Here is an 18,883-nt window from a genome sequence, read left to right as displayed (position 1 = left end):
AATTATCCAGCGGTTTTGGAGTAAATTACTTAGCTTTAACGTGAACAAAAATTTGAGCAAGTTTGCCAAAAATTTTATTCAAAAAAACGCTGAGTAAGAGTAATTGCTTTTTTTTTTTCCACCCGGCTTATTGTAACTAAACAACATCAAAAAATGAATTAGTTTTTGGAAAGTTATGGTAATTCAGCGCGTTTAAGTTTATATCACCGGTTATACGTAATTGATTTTTTTTTGTTTATTTTCAAATTACACTTTTCAATAAAATTTTGAAACAATCAGATTTTTTTTTTAATGATGGACGGTAAACACATCCAATTATGGTATTTTTATTTTTGTTGTTAATTATCTTAATAGAAAGACTCTCATAGTTTTCATTTACAAAGCATATTTGTTTTTTTATCTTAAATATATATTTTTCAAACATGTAAACTCCTAGTCCTTCACCTTTTTTATGATTTCCTCGTGGTTGGTTAACTACTTTGTAATTTGGCAAGCTATCATTAGAGTTTGATTCAATCGGACTTTCTGTTGATTCAATCGGACTTCTGTTCATGCAGAAGCAATTTTCGGGAGGAGAGGGTGATGGTGAGTTGTGGGGTTACTTTCACAAACACAAACAAGGTTTCTGAAAGAATATTGTACTGATCTTATCATCAGAACCTTTTACTAGCGCGTCTATATAAACTACATCAAAACATAATCAACAAAATAAAACGTAATCAACAATTAAAATTCTAAAGAAAATATAAAATTACAATTAAAAAACCAGGCTACATCATCCATTCAGATAATCGAATTTTTCAGTTTATATTTGAAAATGGGAAAAGTATAATGAATGTCGAAATCTGACAAAACAATTTTATTCCAAAGATAGGGTGCACGATTTATTTTTTATTATTTTTATTTAGGTGTTCCAAGAAGACCTAACAGAGCACCGCGGAAATGCTTTTAACCAGGAAATTTACACCTCCTTCCTTACCGTGACACGAAAATATGTCCAAAGTTCGTTTCGAACTTGGATCTCATGCTTATAAAGCAAGCGCTCTAACCACTACGCCACGGCAGCAAATATATACAATATAAAACTGATTAAACTTCGTTCGACAAAAGAACTCATATATAAAATTATTGTTTCTAAGTGTATATTTATTTATTGGTTTCAAACAAAAGAGATTTTTGAAAACGGGTAAAGGTATGTAATTTTTCCACATATACATAAAGCATAAAACATTAAAACATTAAGCTTATAAATATTGAGAACTTTCATTTCAATAAAAAGTTCTTCAAGTTATAGTCGGTTATTTGACGAATTTAGTCGGCTAGTCGGGTATTTGACGCAATTCTGTCGGGTAAATTTTAGTTTTAAGGTTGTTTTTTTTTAAGAACCTAGTCGGTTTCACCCCCACCCCCCTCATTTTGTTTGTAGAATTTTATTTGTAGCATGCAGTAGTGGTAGAGCGCTCGCTTCATAAGCGAGAGGTTTCGAGTTCGATCCGCACTAAGTCGCTGGTAGTACCGCGCTTAACTCGTTTGATTTTCAGCCATTTTAAAACAAAAAATAAAAGATGAAATAAGAGTTAATTCAAAAACTCATATGTTAATATTACTAATTTTTAAATAGTCGGCGAAAATTCAATTACATCTATATTGTTTTGCCTAAACTCGTGTACTATCAATTTATTATATAGAACTTTTGCATAATAGCCATTTTTTTAATGAGTTTTTGCTTGTACAAATAGTTCTTTACAACTTCTTCTAGCTGTTTCACTAAAATCCTCATTAACATATATATATATATATATATATATATATATATATATATATATATATATATATATATATATATATATATATATATATATATATATATATATATATATATATATATATATATATGTATATATATATATATATATATTTCATATTTAACGCTTTTAATGAAGACAAGACAGGGACTCAAATTGCTGGTCATATTAGATTAAAAAATCTTTATGATGTATCTGCCTTAAGATGTAATTTAAATAAAATTTCTTGTCCTGAAAATACAACGAAATGCAAAAGTATGACTCAGGGACGGATCCAGCATTTTTAAGTGTTTTAGATGACTTCAAGAAGTAAAGCAAGCTTTAAACATTTATTTGTTTATAGTTATGCCAAATAAGAATGCTAATACTTAAGTTTAAAGCTTTAACAATGTCAATAAGTGTCATATCTAAAACTTTAAAATATCTATTTATTGTCCTTTGAGGTGTCTCTGCGCCCAAACCAACAACTACAACACCCTAACCTATAATTTTTTTACTGTTGTATTTATTGTTGTGTATTTTTTTACTGTTGTGTTTTACTGTTTGACCCCCTCCTCCTTTAATTAGGTAGGAGAGAGTTTTAGTAAAGAACATGCCTGCCTTAGATAATGTTATAAATAATAATAACAATAATGTATAGTAATGAATAATGTAATAATAAATATAATGTAATTTTTTATATAAAACTTCGATGATGATATTTTGCCTTTATCATGTGCAGCACCAGATAATATTAGACTATTGACTCCAGGACTTCTCAAAACTCCACCAGTAGGTGTAGCAAAAAATACAAAACGTTTTTGAAGAATTTAAAAGCGTTTGGTCAATATAGGACGTTTTGACACTACGAGTTTTTAAATAAGTTGGCCCCCGAAAAGAAAGGCATCTTTACGTTATATTTTAACTTAAATTTTCTGTTTCAATTAGCCCCAATGGCGGGGTTTGTTGGAGGATTTTTAGCAGCTCTCTAATCATATAATAAAAAGTACAAATGATATATCAAAAAGTACTATTAGGGAACATCGTGAGCTTTAGTAAGCAGTTTTTAGGCAATAAAAATAGTTTCAAAAATTATTAGCATTTTGGTCAAAAGTTCACGAATAAAAAAAGTTTCAACCAACTCTGGTCTCTCCTACTTTAGTTAATATTATTCAGGTTCTTATTGAAAATAGGAAAGATCAAGTGTAGGTACATGAGGAAATATTCAGTTTGTTCAAACTGATTGGAGCTCAGCTAAAACAAAAAAAAAAACTTAGTAAAACATCCAAAAATATTAAAGTAACTTCTTCTGATATTGGAAAAAAGCTTTTGTTATAAGCTTGAGATTTTTATTTGCTTTTTACTTTTATTTTTTTTTATTTTTATTTGAGATTGTAATGACAAAAAGTATTAGTTTATAATTTTCTCATTTAGAGCAACAAAGAAAATAAAAAATACATAGTTAATATAGCTCGTTACTATGAGTCATTTAAATAATAACTAAATAATAAAAAAAATAACAGCTATGCCTCTCTCCCAAATTATTTAGGAATTTTGCAAACAAAAAGTGCTTTGTTAATGCTTTTTCCAATAAGAAATATAGTCAATAAACCAGTTGGTCATTTAAGGATATTTTAGTAATTGACAATTTAGTCAATTGCTAAAATATTCTAAATATTCATAATAAGGTTATTGTTTATTTTTTAACAAAGTTATTTAATTCTAGATATTTTAGATATTTTTGAAATATCAAATAAAGCTGCTGCAGCTATTGCTAGCAATGGGTGACGGACAGTCACCCACAGCTAGGTTTTTGTATCATTACTAAAATAAACACAAGATTTTTGCACCATTACTAAAATCAAAAAAAGTTGATAGAAGTAAAAGGGATACAGCTTAGAAAATTTTTTTTGATAAAAGTAAAAGGTATAGAGTTTAGAATAGGGTTTGCCTGCAGTCTGTTAATAAGCATAATTTTGTTGTTGAAAATCTAATATGTATTTGTTTTTACAATAAAGGCTTACCACCTCAGCTTTACAGCAGAATTAGAAAAAATGAAAAGGTAAACTGTCACGTAAAGACATTTTACATGCTACATGAGTTTTTAGAACAATCTGTTTTTGTAATGTTAACAATATTGCAGTGTTGAGTTTTCGTAAAGAACTGTTTTTGCTAATACTGAAGTATATACTGAACTCTATACTGAAAATCTATTCATCGCTCAACTGTAAGCCGTGACTGGGGCATATTTTAATATTCTAAAAAAATGCGAAGATGAAAAGCATATATTGAAATGCTTGCTAGAGAATTTTTAATTTTATAAAATCTGTTATATATAATGTTTTTATATGTTATATTGAAAATTATGCTGCTCCTGCCGTTGTTTATTCGTGCGTGTTTGACACAAAACTGTTGGTTGAATAAGATTTTTTTTTAAACTAAATTGATCGTTGTACAAGAAGTTTTTTAACAAGGAAGCAAGCGTGAATTTCCTAGTTAAATGTTCTTGATGTTCTCTGATAAGACCGTAAGGACTTCCAGGAGCACCTTATTAAACACCAACAACTCGTTTTTGTGGTTATTAAGGTGCTCCCAGAAGTCCTTACGGAAGAAATATATAGATTTCACAGTTATTTCACCGAAACTGTGAAACCTACATATTACATTATACGTTCAAGTTACTAAGAAAAGCATGGTAAAACCTATATTGATTTGTAATTTGGATTATCCGAATTATCATCAGATTTAAAGATAAACTTATGCAAGTTCTTGATTTGAGAGAAATTTCAAAGATGCGATATAAAAAGGGTTCGATAAAACAGTGGCGTACCGAGGGGGTGTAGTCCATACCGGATGGCAGATATTTTGAGGCGGCATTTTTCATATTTAGTTTTAGTAGTAATAAACAGCTCTTTCACTTCATAAGTTTAATAACTAAGAATTACTTTATGTTTATTTTACTTTATGAATATTTTTCCTTACAATCAAGTTGATGTAGAGTTATCCAATTAAAGAAATGTTCAAATAATTTAAATTTGTCTATTTTACTGAAAGCTATTAAGATTTATGACAAGAGTACGAAAACATTCAAATTTCTTCATTAATAAATAATGCATTAGGGTATATATAATTACAAAAATACATTTTTAAAATAAGAAATAGACGTTTATTTTTTAACTTTTTTTTAACATATACGAAGGATGAAATGAATAAAAGAAAGCGGAGCTAGGGGGGCTTTCCAAACACATTTGCGCGTGTCATCGTCAAATTTTTATTCTGCTGGAAATTTACTTCATCAATCAACTAGAATCTTTTATTTCAAATAAATTGCGGATCAAATGTTCTGTTTACTAATTTCTAACAATTGTACTGTTTTCAAATATTCTATCCCTAAGATTAAACAAAAAAAAAAAAGTATGATCCTTGGGTTACTCCACATATTAAAAATCTAATCTGAAAAAAATCCCCTTGGTATATCAAATTCTCAATTAAATGAAAGAATAATGAACTGATAAATAAATTGCAATTGTCTTAATTGTTTCGTAAAAGCTGAAACATGTAAAGCTAATAAAGTACTTGAAAAAAAATATATTAAAGCCTCAGAATAACCCAAAACCTGTCTACAATTAAAATAACAAACAATTAAAAATTAAAGATAGAGTTCGTTTTCTCAAAGATACTTCAAGGTTGATCTTTTGAATTCTTAGTTTATCTAAGAGTTCAAAAGATCAACTATATAATCAAATCTATGTTTACTCTTGAATGCTCTTAATATTTTCCATCCATAAATAAATTAAGTTTATTGATGTAATCTATCTTGTTTTTGCCAAAGCATTATGTTTGTACCTCACAACAAATTTATTTAAAAATTAAAACCGTTCGGAATAAACGGCAAACAAAATAAAAAGGTATAAACCAATCAGAGGGTGATTTGGGAGTTGTTTTTTTCACCTAACGTCAAGTGGAGGACGCATTTTCATACAGCTATCCTTATTTCTTGCAAGTTCTTGGCATGCTAAAAAAAGAAATTCACTTTCGTCAATGAAAATAATAATGCTATCAAGTTTTATAGAATGTTTATAAGACCACACCTTAAATATGTCTATTTGGGCTCCTATTTTAAAAAATGGTTGAATCTGTTAAACGCAAGCGAAATAGGCATCCAGCTTGAGACATCTTCATTATCGCGAAAAACTAAGAAGATTAAATCTAACATCACTATAGCTTTGACCCCTTTGTTGCAATCTAATTCAAAATAGTTAACAATATACATAGAAATCAGTTATATAATAGGTCAGCAAAATTCTTAAACAAACTATAGTTCGTTTCAGAACTTTGAAAGCTACTTGCTCAGGTACACCTGAGCAAGTAACTTTCTGCTCTACTATACATTTTTTTAAAGTATACTAGATAAATGGTTGTGGAAAAAAATTTGAAACTAATATTTTTAAAATTTGTTGTTTATAGTGATGTGTTTACCCTGATTGCTGTATGTACATACAATGTATGTATACTTTATACGGATACTTTACGGCTGCAGCTATTTTTTTTTTTTTTTTTTTTTTGCTGTTTTACAATAAATAATTAACATATATATACAAGAAAAAAATAAAAATATGTCCGTAGAAACAAAGAAGGCAGTAAAATCTTGTCAACATGCACCGTTTTCGTATATACAATAAAAAATAAAAACATTTCTTTTTTACAATGATCTTTATAAAATAAAGAGTTAAACAGACAGAGGCACGTCATCGCAATCTTTTCATAGAGCCCCTTTATATATTTTTAATAGAATATAGATATTAAATTAAAAACCCTAATGGGCAAAAAACTGCTGCGCTAATCAATAAATCAAAAAATGATCAAATAAAATAAATGCTAAAATAATTAAAACTACTTGGTGATCCCTTTAAGCACAAATGATTATTAAATTTTAAAAATTTCCTTTTTTATTAGAAACTTAAATGAACTTAATGACTTTGCCATACATTTGAATCCTTTTTGATAACTATTCCATATATTTGGTCCTCGATATGCAATGCTATATTCAGCATATTTATTAAAGTTTTGAGGCAGTTTATATGAGTTACTAATATTTGCTCTTAGATAATAGTTTCCATTTATGCTTATTTCAAACTTGTTATTAAAGTTTGCAGGAGAGAGATTATTATTGAATCGATACATAAAAATTAAATGCTTATAGATATTTGTTTCATAAACATCCATCATTTTCATATCTTTCATTATAGGTTTGGCGTGTTCACGCTTATTTTTAGAGTAAATAATTCAGCTAGCATGTTTTTGTAGGCTATAAATTTTTTTAAGTTTTGATGGTTGCGTACTCGCCCATGTTATGTTTGCATAGCTGATGAAGCAATGAATTAGTCCAAAATGTATTAGTTTGAGACTTTGTTTATTGATATATGAGCGAACTCGATACATCATACGAATTATATTAGTGATTTTAGATTGAATATATCTTATTTGGGGAAGCCAGGATAAATTCTCATCAACAAAAACTCCTAAGAATCTAATACTGGCTTGTTTTTAATTAAGTTATCATTTAAGATAAGGTCAGGCAACTTAAGAGGAAGGTTTTCTTCTTGTATTTTTTTTATGGAACAATATATAGTTTGTTTTCTCTGAATTAAGTGAGAGTTTGTTTAGCCCTAAACCAATTATTTACTTTATTTAATTAAATATTCATATTTAAGCATAATTTCTTAATATCTTTGTTAGTAAGAAATATATTTGTATCATCAGCAAACATGACTGAATTAAACTTTAAAGATGCATTGCAAAAATCATTTATATAAATTAAAACTAGGAGTGCACCAAGGATAGATCCTTGGGGGACTCCACATAAAAAATTTAAGACTCCAGATTGTATATTACTCACGTATTGTTTTCTATTGGCAAGATAACTTTTAATCCAATTGCAAATTTTATATACGATGCAATGGTCAACTGTGTCAAAAGCTTTTGATAAGTCAATAATCACACCTAAAGTAAATTTGTTTTGTTTAAAATCATCAGCTATTTGATTAACTAATTTAATGATTGCATGCTCTGTTGAGAGGTTGTTTTGAAATCCAAACTGGTTTGAGTAAAATATATTGTTTTTAGTGAAGTGATTATAGATTTTATTATAAATTACACGTTCAAAAAGTTTTGAAAATACAGAAAGTATTGGTATAAGTCTATAATTGGTTATGTCTGAATGTTTATTGCATTTAAAAATAGAAATTACTTTTGCTATTTAAGTACATCAGGGAAAATCTCCGATGTTATTGAAAGCTTAAGTATATGGATCAAAGGTCTGCTTAGAATGATTTTATTGAAGATAACTAAATCGCTAGTTCTTTCATCAAACCATGGTGCTATTTTTTTTTAAAGAGGAAAAGGCTTCTTCGAATTCTTTATAGTTGAATTCATTATCATACATGATAGCGTTATTTGCGGGTTTTAGGTAGTTTTTAAATGAATCAGATGTTGGACTTATTTTATTAGCGAGATTAGGACCAATGTTTATAAAATATTTGTTAAATTCTTCCGAGATTTGTGTTTTACAGAATATGTCAGTGTTGCTAATATTAATTCTCTTTGGTAAAGAAGTTGAATTTATTTTTTTTCTTTCCAGTATCTCATTAAAATGAGATACTGGAAAGGAAAAAAATGAATTATAATTATAATGATGGACCACGTTTTCTTATTATCAGATTTGCATTTAATGATTTGATTACTGTAGTATTTATTTTGAGCCTTTTTGATAACATTTTGGTAAAAATACTTATAATTTTTGTAGTTTATCTCATTTTCAGTGTTTTTATTTTTTTTTTAATTTATTATAGAGTTTTTGAGCATTTTATCAGTGATTTATCCATCCTCGGATTGGCAATTGCTTTTGTCTTAATTTTTATGTTCTCTTGAGGACAGGTTTCATTAAAGCAATCTAGGAATATATCTAAAAAATTATTAAAAGCTTCGTTAATGTCATGACATCTATACTCGTTGTAACACGTTTCTTGTTTTAGTCTAATCTAAAATTCATAAGTATTACTTGTTTTAAGATTGCGTTTTTTCAAATTTATAACTTTTGGTTCACAATCAGACATGGCTTTTAAATTTCTTACTTTTATAGCTATCGGAAAGTGATCGCTAATATCAGTCATAAATATCCCGGTTTCAAATTCCATTTCCAGGTAATTATTATTCAAAATATTGTCTATTGCCACTGCCGAGGTTTGTGACACTCGTGTTGGCTTATTAATTGCTGACAAGGCATATACAATAATCACAATAATGAAATGCAATGACTTTGCAATTAGCGGAATTTTTAAAACAGATGTTAAAGATGTTAAACAATATTTTAGGTTTGATACATATTGTTAACAATAACAAGACTTTAGTAAAATGCGAAAACGTTCAGCGGGTAAATTACAGACACAAACAGCAAAAATAGGGTTAGAAGGTTTAGAACATACATCAAATAATTTAGGTTGAACATAAAAATAATAATGCTACATTGACTAAATGGTGTGGGTTGAGGCAAATCGTATTAGGATTAGGAGAAAATCTCCGCATTTTTTTTATATTCATTATAACATATTTTGAAATAATTGCTCATTCACAAATGTAATTGCAGCACTCTTGCCAAATTTGACATTAGCCGTTTTTGAGGTAACTCCAAAGATAGCAAGGTTTTCTACTTACATAGTGTAACATACTGGTTTTTATTTCAATAAATTAAAATTGTATTTAGAGGTTTTTGTTTTCATGTATACGGGGAGCAGAAAAGTAATTTAGAGGCTCAGATTAAAATTTTACGGGGGTTTCCCATTTTATTTGTCACTACGCAACTGCGCAGGCCAACTGATATCTAGTGATATAATTTTTTTTATGAAAACATAGCTCCAGTAGTAATTGTTATACCATACGAAAGTTATTGTGGCAACTCTTAAGGTGCCTCCGCAGTTGTAATGTTTCATGGTGCCCCATGTGTCATGGAGCACCATTCTTTCCAATAAAATATTTATGTTTATAAAGTAATAAAAAAAGTTAATCAATAAAATTTCAATAATTTAATATCCTCGTATAAATATTCCCACTTTTATGTTAAAACGTATCAATCGAAGTAAATTTTCAATAAAGTAAATACCAAACATTAGAATATATAAGAGACATCTCTTAGAATTATGGTTGTCTTATAAATTAAAAAATCTTTTATAATTAAAGCGTTAATTTTAATATTGTTATCGACAAATCAACTAAAAGTCGACTAGTCGAAAGTCGAAATTATTCGATATTAAAAAATCGAATAGCCAATTAAACCGACTGAGGGTTTCCTACTAATCAACTAAAATTGGATTTATTTGAGTGAAAATCTTAAAATCCTATCTTTTCATTAAATTTAACTTTTCAATCTTTAATTTTTGTTTGTTCGTTTAGTAATAAATTTATAATACAAATAGTATGAACTATTACAACTATTAGGGGTCATCTACAAGTTACGTCACGCAAATTTTGACCGTTTTAGACTCCTCTTTCCCTCTACCTTGTCGCAACATCGTAATTCTTTAGTTACAAATTCTGTATGAGTAGTCACAAAACCACCATCTTTTCCGTAAAATGTGACGTAGTTTTTTGTTTACTCTCAAAGTTTCATATAATTCATGGCATGTTAGCATTATTTATACTTAATTAAACTTTTGATTATGCATTTCATTAGTTTACTTTTTGTTTGTTTACTCAATGCTTGTGATTCTTATAAATACTTTCATTCAGGGCCGCTTCAAGTTGGCTCAAGGCCAAAATCTAAATGTCATTAATCTATACAATCACATAGTAAATAAGATTGTAGTGACTTTTTTGATAGGAGTAATTTAAGTATAAAGGTCCCTAAATCATTATTGTCTGGGAATAGACTGTCTCGTTGTCGGTGCGGCCCTTCTCTTCTTTAAAATTATTCAAATGATATGATATTAAAAACTACTTAATAGAAATATAAACTACTTTATTTTTTTTATTACAATTTATTTCAAAAAATTTAATTATTTCCATACTTCGATTAAATTGAATTTTAGTCAACTTGGTCGATTTCAAAAATGCATTAATCAATTTTAGTAGACTTTAAAAAATATATTATTCGATTTCGTCGACAGATGAATTGCTCAAATAGTCTTAACAACACTAGTTAATTTAAGCTAAATCATGAAAAAATATTAAACGTTAAATTATTGCCAAATAATGATAAATAATATTACTTAATAAATATCGAATTATCAATTACTAAATATTTGCTCAGTAAATGTAAGTATAGGACGAATTAATTCAGGTGTTAAACTCTATTTGAAGGGTAAACCCCAGGGGGTGCAATAAAAAAAAAATAATGTCATAAAAAACTTAAGCTTTAGATGAATTTACTTTTTTTTTCTTCCTTTTATCTTTTATTCTTTTTTTTCATTATCTTTCATTTTTCTTGTGGCCTTGTAGCTTCCATAGTCTGGCCTCGTTATCCTATAGGCTGCAGCATATGTTGCCTATGCTTTAATTTGCCACAAAATGTACAAGTTTTTACGTTTGAAATATTGGTTATTATGTTATTCCGATTATCGGTGCACTCACGTTGCATATTTAATTTATTAACCTGGGAAAAATAATTAACATCTTTTTATATAAATAATTTGTATATCTATATATCTTTATATTTTTCTGATAACCAACTTGTCAAAATACAATTTTTTATTATTAAAAGTTTTTCAAAATTGTAATTTTTCATTTATAAGAAATATAAAAAAAGTAAATAGTTCAACAATCCCACGAGAGAGGAGTAATACGTTTTAAGTATTACTCGTACTCCACTCGTACTTCCTTAAATTAAAATATTCAAAAAGATCTCCAATTTGTTCAAAAAACATTTTTAAAATTTCAAGTAAAATAAGGAAAAGTGAAGTCATTCAGTGGAATTTTAGTAAAGAAGCTATCCTTAATACCTAGACATCTTAACAAAATTGTTTGCTGATTAATAAAAAGTTTCATAAAACCTTATAAAGCTTAAACAAAAAAAGAAAAGTAAAAGTTTTGAATTTTGAAAGCTTTATAAAATGGTTTTTTGGTGAAGGTATACCTAATAACACTTTTTTTTTCATTAAAAATATTTTAATTCTTCTGCACAGATATTTAATTATCTTATAAATGTGCTTCTCAGCGCAGCGTGGTGCGTATTAACTTTGGTTCCAACGATCAAACAAACTAAACTGTTTTGCATGGTTGATCACGAACAAAAACACCCGTTGTGTGATCACGGCACTTGAAGACTTGGAAAAGGACTCAGAGAAAAAAAATAAATACTTTAGCGCTTTGCATAAATACCGGGTATAATAATTGAAGTAAGTTTTTTTTTATAAAATACGGCGAAATAATTAAAGTTTTTTTTTTTTTTAATAATAATTTGTTTATTTAAGAATTATTTACTTTTATAAATAGCAAAGCTTTGAAGTAGTAAAAAATCCATTAAAAAAAAATTTTTTTCTGAGATTTTCATTAAAATAAATTTATATTATTATTATTTTTTTTTTTACATAATATAGCATGTCTCGATTACTACTTCTATTATTGGTTTGCTTGATATTGCAGAGACATGAGGTGGAGTCAAAGTCCGAAAAAAAAGGTTAGACAACTGATGTCACGTTGATAAATTTGAAATCAACAGTTCGTATCTCACAAATTTTCACCTTACCCAATTATTATTACCAATATAAAAAACATATGTAGCTTTTTTTAGATCATAAAACAAAAGAGCATCAAAAAGAAAAACACGAAGAAAAAAAAATAACCAAAGATATTGAAATTGCAAAAGTGGAAGATAAAAAGGGGAACGAAGAAAAAAAGAAAAGTACACTTTACGTTGAAATTAGATTTAACAATTAACATTATAAATAATTGTTATCTTGAAAACTGTTATTTTTCCTTTTTGTTAGCTCTCAAATCAACTGAAGAATCTACTGAAACTGGAGATGAATCAGAAGGTTCCGGAACTCAACGATCAGAAACGCTTGAGGCAAGATCAGGTAATTTTAAACAATCCTATACGCCTCATTTTAATTATTGTAAAATATAAAAAGTCAGAAAATTAGAAAAAATCTATCAGAGTTAGGATGAATATTACAGAAGTTGTGGAATAATGTTATCTGACCAAGTTTTTAGAAAAAGATTAACGTAAATTTTTATTTCGTCAACCACAAAATAGTTATTTGCAATACTATTTTTTTTAATGTAATTTTTTTTAAGATACTGATCATACATCCACAGACACTGAGAAGACGACAATTGCAAAAAGTGAGTTGTCAAACATTACAGAAGCTTGTGACGCTTTGTGACGTCACTGGTTTTTATTTAAAATTGGCATCCTAATTCGTCTAAATGAGTTGGGATGTAAATTGTTTTGTCATTTATTATTATTATAAATGTTTCCTCTACTTCTTTTGTTTGAGAAAAAATTGTGTCTGAGAAGTTGAATTGAACAAATTTAAACGATATTAAAGATATAAACAAAGATATACAAATTTCAAAGGCGGTGTAAAATATTTTAGTCTGGAATGTTTTTAGATTGCGTCAGCATAAGTTTCTATAACTATTTAGGTGCATTATTTATTTATAAAGTCATTAGATATGTATAGTAAATAACTGCTGTTGTTATTGCAGATAAGTCTAAACATTTAAATTTGATTCTGTTATTAAACCAAACTTGAATTTGAACTGCTTTATTCATACGTTATTGGTTGCTTATCAGCTAAGAAATAACGTCGTGGCCATTTTAAGATTTTAAGTACATAAAAAAAATTTTTCATTACTTGGATTGATAGCATTAAATTTTAGATGGTAAAAAAACTTTCACAAAATCATGTTTAGATTGTTTTTTTACAAAGTTATTTTTAAAAACTCTTTAAATAGTAGAGGAAATATTTTAAGAATTTTTTAAGCTTCTGTAATAATTGATTTCACTTTTATACTTCTTTATAACGTTATACATTAATTTTTACAAAAATGTTTACAGTACTAAAACTGTCTATTTACTTTATTATTGTAAGTTTTTTTTTCTTGTGTAAATTTTTCAATTCTTTGCTTGATAACCAACAAAAAAGTTATATGCTAAATAAATTCAGACAGATGGTGTAATTTAGAATGAAAGAAGTATGTACAAGGAGAAAAAATAAAACTTTACCAAAATTAGCACTTATGTATTTAGATGAAAAAGTTTTAAACATTTTGAACCAATTCGATATTGACAAAATTTACAAAATTAATTATGTTTAAAAAAACACGCTGAACAACGTTTGCGACTGATTCAAAAAAAAACTAAAGATTTATTTTTTCTATACTGTAGTTGCTCCTATAGCTACTATAATTTTGAGCAAGTTGAATTAAAGCATCTTTTATAATTTTCCTTAGAAAAAAGACGAAGCTGATTTTTTATCACTACAGTTTCTTTAAGGTTTGGACATAAGCAACAACCCTTTAGCTATAGCAGCTGCTGGTAATTTGCGAGAAGTTATCCGAGACAGCCTGGGTAAGTTGGTACAATAGTGTTCTTGTATAACACACGGCACACACAAGCATGCATAAGCAAATGCAAAAAAGCACACATAAAACACACAACTTTATATTCATTTCTTTTGAAAAACAAAATTATTTTCTTTTCACAAAGCTTTTATCTACATAACATTTAGCAAATTTATAAAATAGTATTTAATAGAAATATTTTTAAAGCATGTTCTTATGAATTAAAAAAAAAAACTTTTCACAAGTAGTAACCCTTTCACTTCTTACTCATTTTTTATTTTTAAAATTTCTAATTAAAAAAAAAAAAAAGCTTTAAAGTTCTCCATAAATCTCTAGGAAAACTAGCACGTGCCGAGCTTGAAATGCACAATGCCCTTGTACAACAGATGTCCGGAAAAATCCCGGGCTCAAATGGTAAGTGTGTGAAGCCGTGCATTATATATGAATGTTGTATCGACTTGCTTATTGTTGATGGAATAATTTCACAACTCTCTGTTGTATTAAAATTTTTAATATTTTTGTTTTGTTTGATAGGAGCTGCACTTCCGGGAGGAGCGACATTTTCTGTACCACAAGCAGTTAAGCAACTGAGATGTCCTGCACCATGTTCGCAATCATGTGCATCTTCTGGATGTTCTCCTAGTTGTTGCATGAATAGTATGCCTCAAATGCCAGCTTCTTCATCACCAATGATGGGTGGTTGTGGTAATCAAATGCAGGGTTGTGACCAACAATATATGATGGGGGGTTGCGGTGGACAAATGCAAGGTTGTGGACAACAAATGCCGCAAATGTCAATGGGGTGTGGAGGACAAATGCAAGGATGTGGGCAACAAATGCCTCTAATGATGCCAGGTTGTGGAGCACAAATGCAAGGGTGTGGGCAACAAATGCCGCCATTAATGAGTGGTTGTGGAGGACAAATGCAAGCATGTGGACAACAAATTCCGCAAATGGTTGGTGGATGTCTTGGACAAATGGTAGGTTGCGGCACACAAACATTTCAAAGTTCATTAAAAGCGCCCTGCGCACCTAACTCATTTGGTTGTGGTCAGCAGCTTCGTGCTCCAATGGTATCAATGACGCCAGGTTGTGGTGGTCAAATGCAAGGTTGTGGACAGCAAATGCCACCAATGATGTCTGGATGTGGTGGACAAATGCAAGGTTGTGGGCAACAATCGCCACCAATGATGTCAGGATGTGTCGGGCAAATGCAAGGTTGTGGGCAGCAATTGCCACCAATGATGCCAAGTTGTGTCGGGCAAATGCAAGGTTGTGGACAACAAATGCCACCAATGATGTCTGGCTGTGGTGGCCAAATGCAAGGTTGTGGACAACAAATGCCACCAATGATGTCTGGCTGTGGTGGTCAAATGCAAGGTTGCGGGCAGCAGATAATGCCAATGATGGCTCCTATTATGCAAGGTTGTGGTGGACAAATGCAAGCTGGCTGTGGTGGACAGCAAGAAGAACAAATGCAGTTTAAAGTAAAACTCCTTCCACCTCAAATTTACTCTATACAACAACAACAACCTCAACAACAACCGCAATGCCCACCACAATGCCAGCCACAAACATGTCAGATTGGATGTCCACAAACATGTTGTATGCAATCTCAACCACAAACTGCTATGCAAATGCCACAACCAATGATGGTAATGGGTGGATGTGCACCTTCATGTCAGCAGCAATGCATACCTTCGTGTCCAAGAGGTTGTTGTGGAGCTTTCGGCAAAAAGAGATAAAGATATGATAACGATAATAGTTTTAAGAACCGTTTTAGTTTCACTCCAATTCTTTTTATTCGACACCAAAATATCAACACACAACATTCCGCGTCAATTAGGTTTGGCTGAGCCAAATTTATATTAAGAAATATAATACATATTACTTATTAAAAGATTTTTTTTAACGATAACTTCAATCTTTTATTTTTACGATGTAATGTTTTTATTGGAGCTTATTATAAAGAATTGTTTTTTTTTTTTATACTTTGCGCGTTGACACACTTTTTCTTATTTATAAAAAAAAGTCAAGTTATATTTATTTTAAATTAGTTTCTTTGATATTTTCGCTAAAGCACTTACTGTGAATATCTTATATATGCAAGAATAAAATTTTTATATTTAAGCTGTTTGTTTTTTTTTCTTCTTATGGAAGGCATTGCTTTGATTCTACCTGCCATTTTTAGAACAGCAATACAATAGAGTTAACAGGACTAATTAAATGAAGTAAAAATATTATTTGAACAAAGAATTTATAAGAAAAGTTGATTTAAATCTGAGTGCTACTAAGACTAATAGTTTTACTTAAATCTATTTGTTTGCAGTGACTTAGTGCAGTGACAGTGAATTTGTTACCCTTTCAAAATGAGGGGGATTAAATTTTGTATGGTCATAACTTTTGAACGATGAGAGATAATAGTATGAAACTTAAAATTTATCAACAAATATAAGTTTAGTTGAGAATAGTACTAAATATATATTATCAAATTGTTGCCGCTCATGTTTGAGGTGGGTGAGGATGAAGCTTAAGGTCTTTTTTGTTGCCAGCCTCTAATCATCGCAGTTTTTTTGCAAAGCATCATTGTTTGACGTAAGTATAAACATACAAATGTTTGGAGTTTGTCCCATGTCTGAAAGTTTCAAACACCAAAAAATGCTGGATTGTCACTGATTGTTATTGCTATAGGCATAACGGATTGAACTAATCGCAGCGAGTTATTGCAAAAATGCGTAAAAATAGTTAACACATTGCAATTTTTCTTACAATATCAATAGTAAATTAAATTTTATTTTGCAAAGTAAATTGAATGCTGCGTTTAATTTACCTTTCAAAATAAACATCAATCTTAGTATAACCACAATTTTTTGTTAAAAAAACAACAACAAACGTTTCGTTACCCAAATAGCTTCAAGATTCATTTCGTTTATTTTTAATTAAATTAGTTTAACGATTGAATTTCGTCACAAAAATACTTAATCATGAAAAAAGAAATCAACAATGATCATTCCCAGCGAGCGCAGGCGGTTTTTAGGTTTTCATGTTAAATATCAATCTCGTCTTATTATTACAAGGCTAAATAACCTGGGAATTTCAGGGCCCCAGCTATATTAAATTTTGAGGTAGTTCTTGAACAACATGGCTGCCCAAAACAACAATTATTTACTTCTACAATTATTTAACTATTTGTCTAAGACAACAAATAATTATTTTTAGTGATAATTATGGCCTCGGAAATTAATCTTAGAAAGGTCTAGAAGCTAACAGTAAAGATATAAGATTCTAATGTTTTAGACATAATTATCCGTTTGCATCCTCTTAAGTTGAGCAATTTGTTCAAATGAACATACAACCAGATCTATTGAGCGTATGTTTTCAAAACCTAAGTGATATTTTGATGATATGTTTGAAAACCTTAAATATAATTAGTGATGAAGTAATTACATTTTTTACTACTTTTACTTTTTATTTTCAAATATATGTAGCAATTTCAAACGATGAGAACCCTTTTCTTACAATTTCAAACGATGAGAACCCTTTTCTTACAATTTCAAACGATGAGAACCCTTTTCTTACAATTTCAAACGATGAGAACCTTTTTCTTACAATTGTATTATACTAACAAATTTATTTTGAATATTAATATTTTATTATTTTAACGAATTTCGAATTTTTTTTTTAAGTATATCTTATAAGTTTTCTAATTTTACTATATTAAATATTCTATTCTAAGTTACTATATTAGTTTTAAATAAATTAAATAAATAAATTTTAACATTGAATTTATTTCAAAAACACTAAGTTGTCAAAAACGCTCAAAAGTTGCTATTTAAACTTAGTCAACAAGTTTAGTTTTAAATAAATTTTAAAATTTTCCCATAACCAAAAAAAATATATATTTTCAAGAAGTCCTCAATCAGTTTACTACAATTTCTTAATTGTAGAAAACTCGTTGAAGAGCTTTCTACGATTAAGATGTAATATATATATATATATATATATATATATATATATATATATATATATATATATATATATATATATATATATATATATATATATATATATATATATATATATATATATATATATATATATATATATATATATATATATAATGATTACCAGTTTGACTTTAAACAAAATCACTTAACAACGCCATGCTCAAACTATTTGAAGCTATACATCTAGAGGAAGTCATGAATTTGCTTATTTCATAGATTTTATTAAAGATTTAACAGTGTCCGTTAGATATCAGGATGCAAAATCAAAAGTTTTGGAGTTGGAAATGCTGTTCATTAAGGAAGTATATTGTCGTCATTTCTTTTTAACTTTTACATACACAATTTTTCAATCGTAAACCTGCGTATTGGATGTAATATTGGTGGCATCTTCATGAATGTGTTAGATTACGCTAATGATATAATTCTAATTGTATTTCCTTGGTTTTCTCCATAAAAAACTATTTAGCTTTACGAATAAGGAATCTTCTTTAATTAACATGTCTTTTAATACCGAAAAAACGATATGTATTG

The 18,883-nt window shown here is 28.7% G+C and overlaps 1 protein-coding gene across 4 annotated transcripts; it reads left to right on the top strand.

Moving 5' to 3' along the window:
* Positions 1-11,991: 11,991 nt before the first annotated feature.
* LOC100204374 (keratin-associated protein 10-4) lies at positions 11,992-16,475 on the top strand. 4 transcript variants are annotated; one of them, XM_065810985.1, is made up of 8 exons: positions 12,059-12,172; positions 12,374-12,453; positions 12,568-12,678; positions 12,764-12,853; positions 13,074-13,121; positions 14,278-14,352; positions 14,682-14,759; positions 14,880-16,475. In XM_065810985.1, the coding sequence occupies exons 2-8, from the start codon at positions 12,375-12,377 to the stop codon at positions 16,088-16,090; spliced, it is 1,692 nt and encodes a 563-aa protein (XP_065667057.1). In that variant the 5' UTR covers positions 12,059-12,172; position 12,374; the 3' UTR covers positions 16,091-16,475. The 4 variants fall into 4 exon arrangements, with proteins under 4 accessions (XP_065667059.1, XP_065667057.1, XP_065667058.1 ...); XM_065810986.1 differs by lacking the exon at positions 13,074-13,121; XM_065810987.1 differs by lacking the exons at positions 14,278-14,352; positions 14,682-14,759 and having other exon boundaries at positions 11,992-12,172.
* The last annotated feature ends 2,408 nt before the right edge of the window (positions 16,476-18,883 follow it).

Source organism: Hydra vulgaris, chromosome 11 (assembly GCF_038396675.1).
Source record: "Hydra vulgaris chromosome 11, alternate assembly HydraT2T_AEP".
Lineage (NCBI taxonomy): Eukaryota > Metazoa > Cnidaria > Hydrozoa > Anthoathecata > Hydridae > Hydra > Hydra vulgaris.
The sequence above is the reverse complement of the archived record's forward strand: the minus strand, read 5'-3'. Positions and strand labels throughout refer to the sequence as shown.

What these genes read in the sequence shown, in the direction of transcription:
- LOC100204374 (XM_065810985.1), top strand. Translation starts at nt 12,375, where the DNA reads ATGTCTCGATTACTACTTCTATTATTGGTTTGCTTGATATTGCAGAGA. An exon ending in AACGCTTGAGGCAAGATCAG is followed by an intron (nt 12,854 to 13,073) that starts GTAATTTTAAAC and finishes ATTTTTTTTAAG; the next exon opens with ATACTGATCATACATCCACA. An exon ending in AGTTATCCGAGACAGCCTGG is followed by an intron (nt 14,353 to 14,681) that starts GTAAGTTGGTAC and finishes ATAAATCTCTAG; the next exon opens with GAAAACTAGCACGTGCCGAG.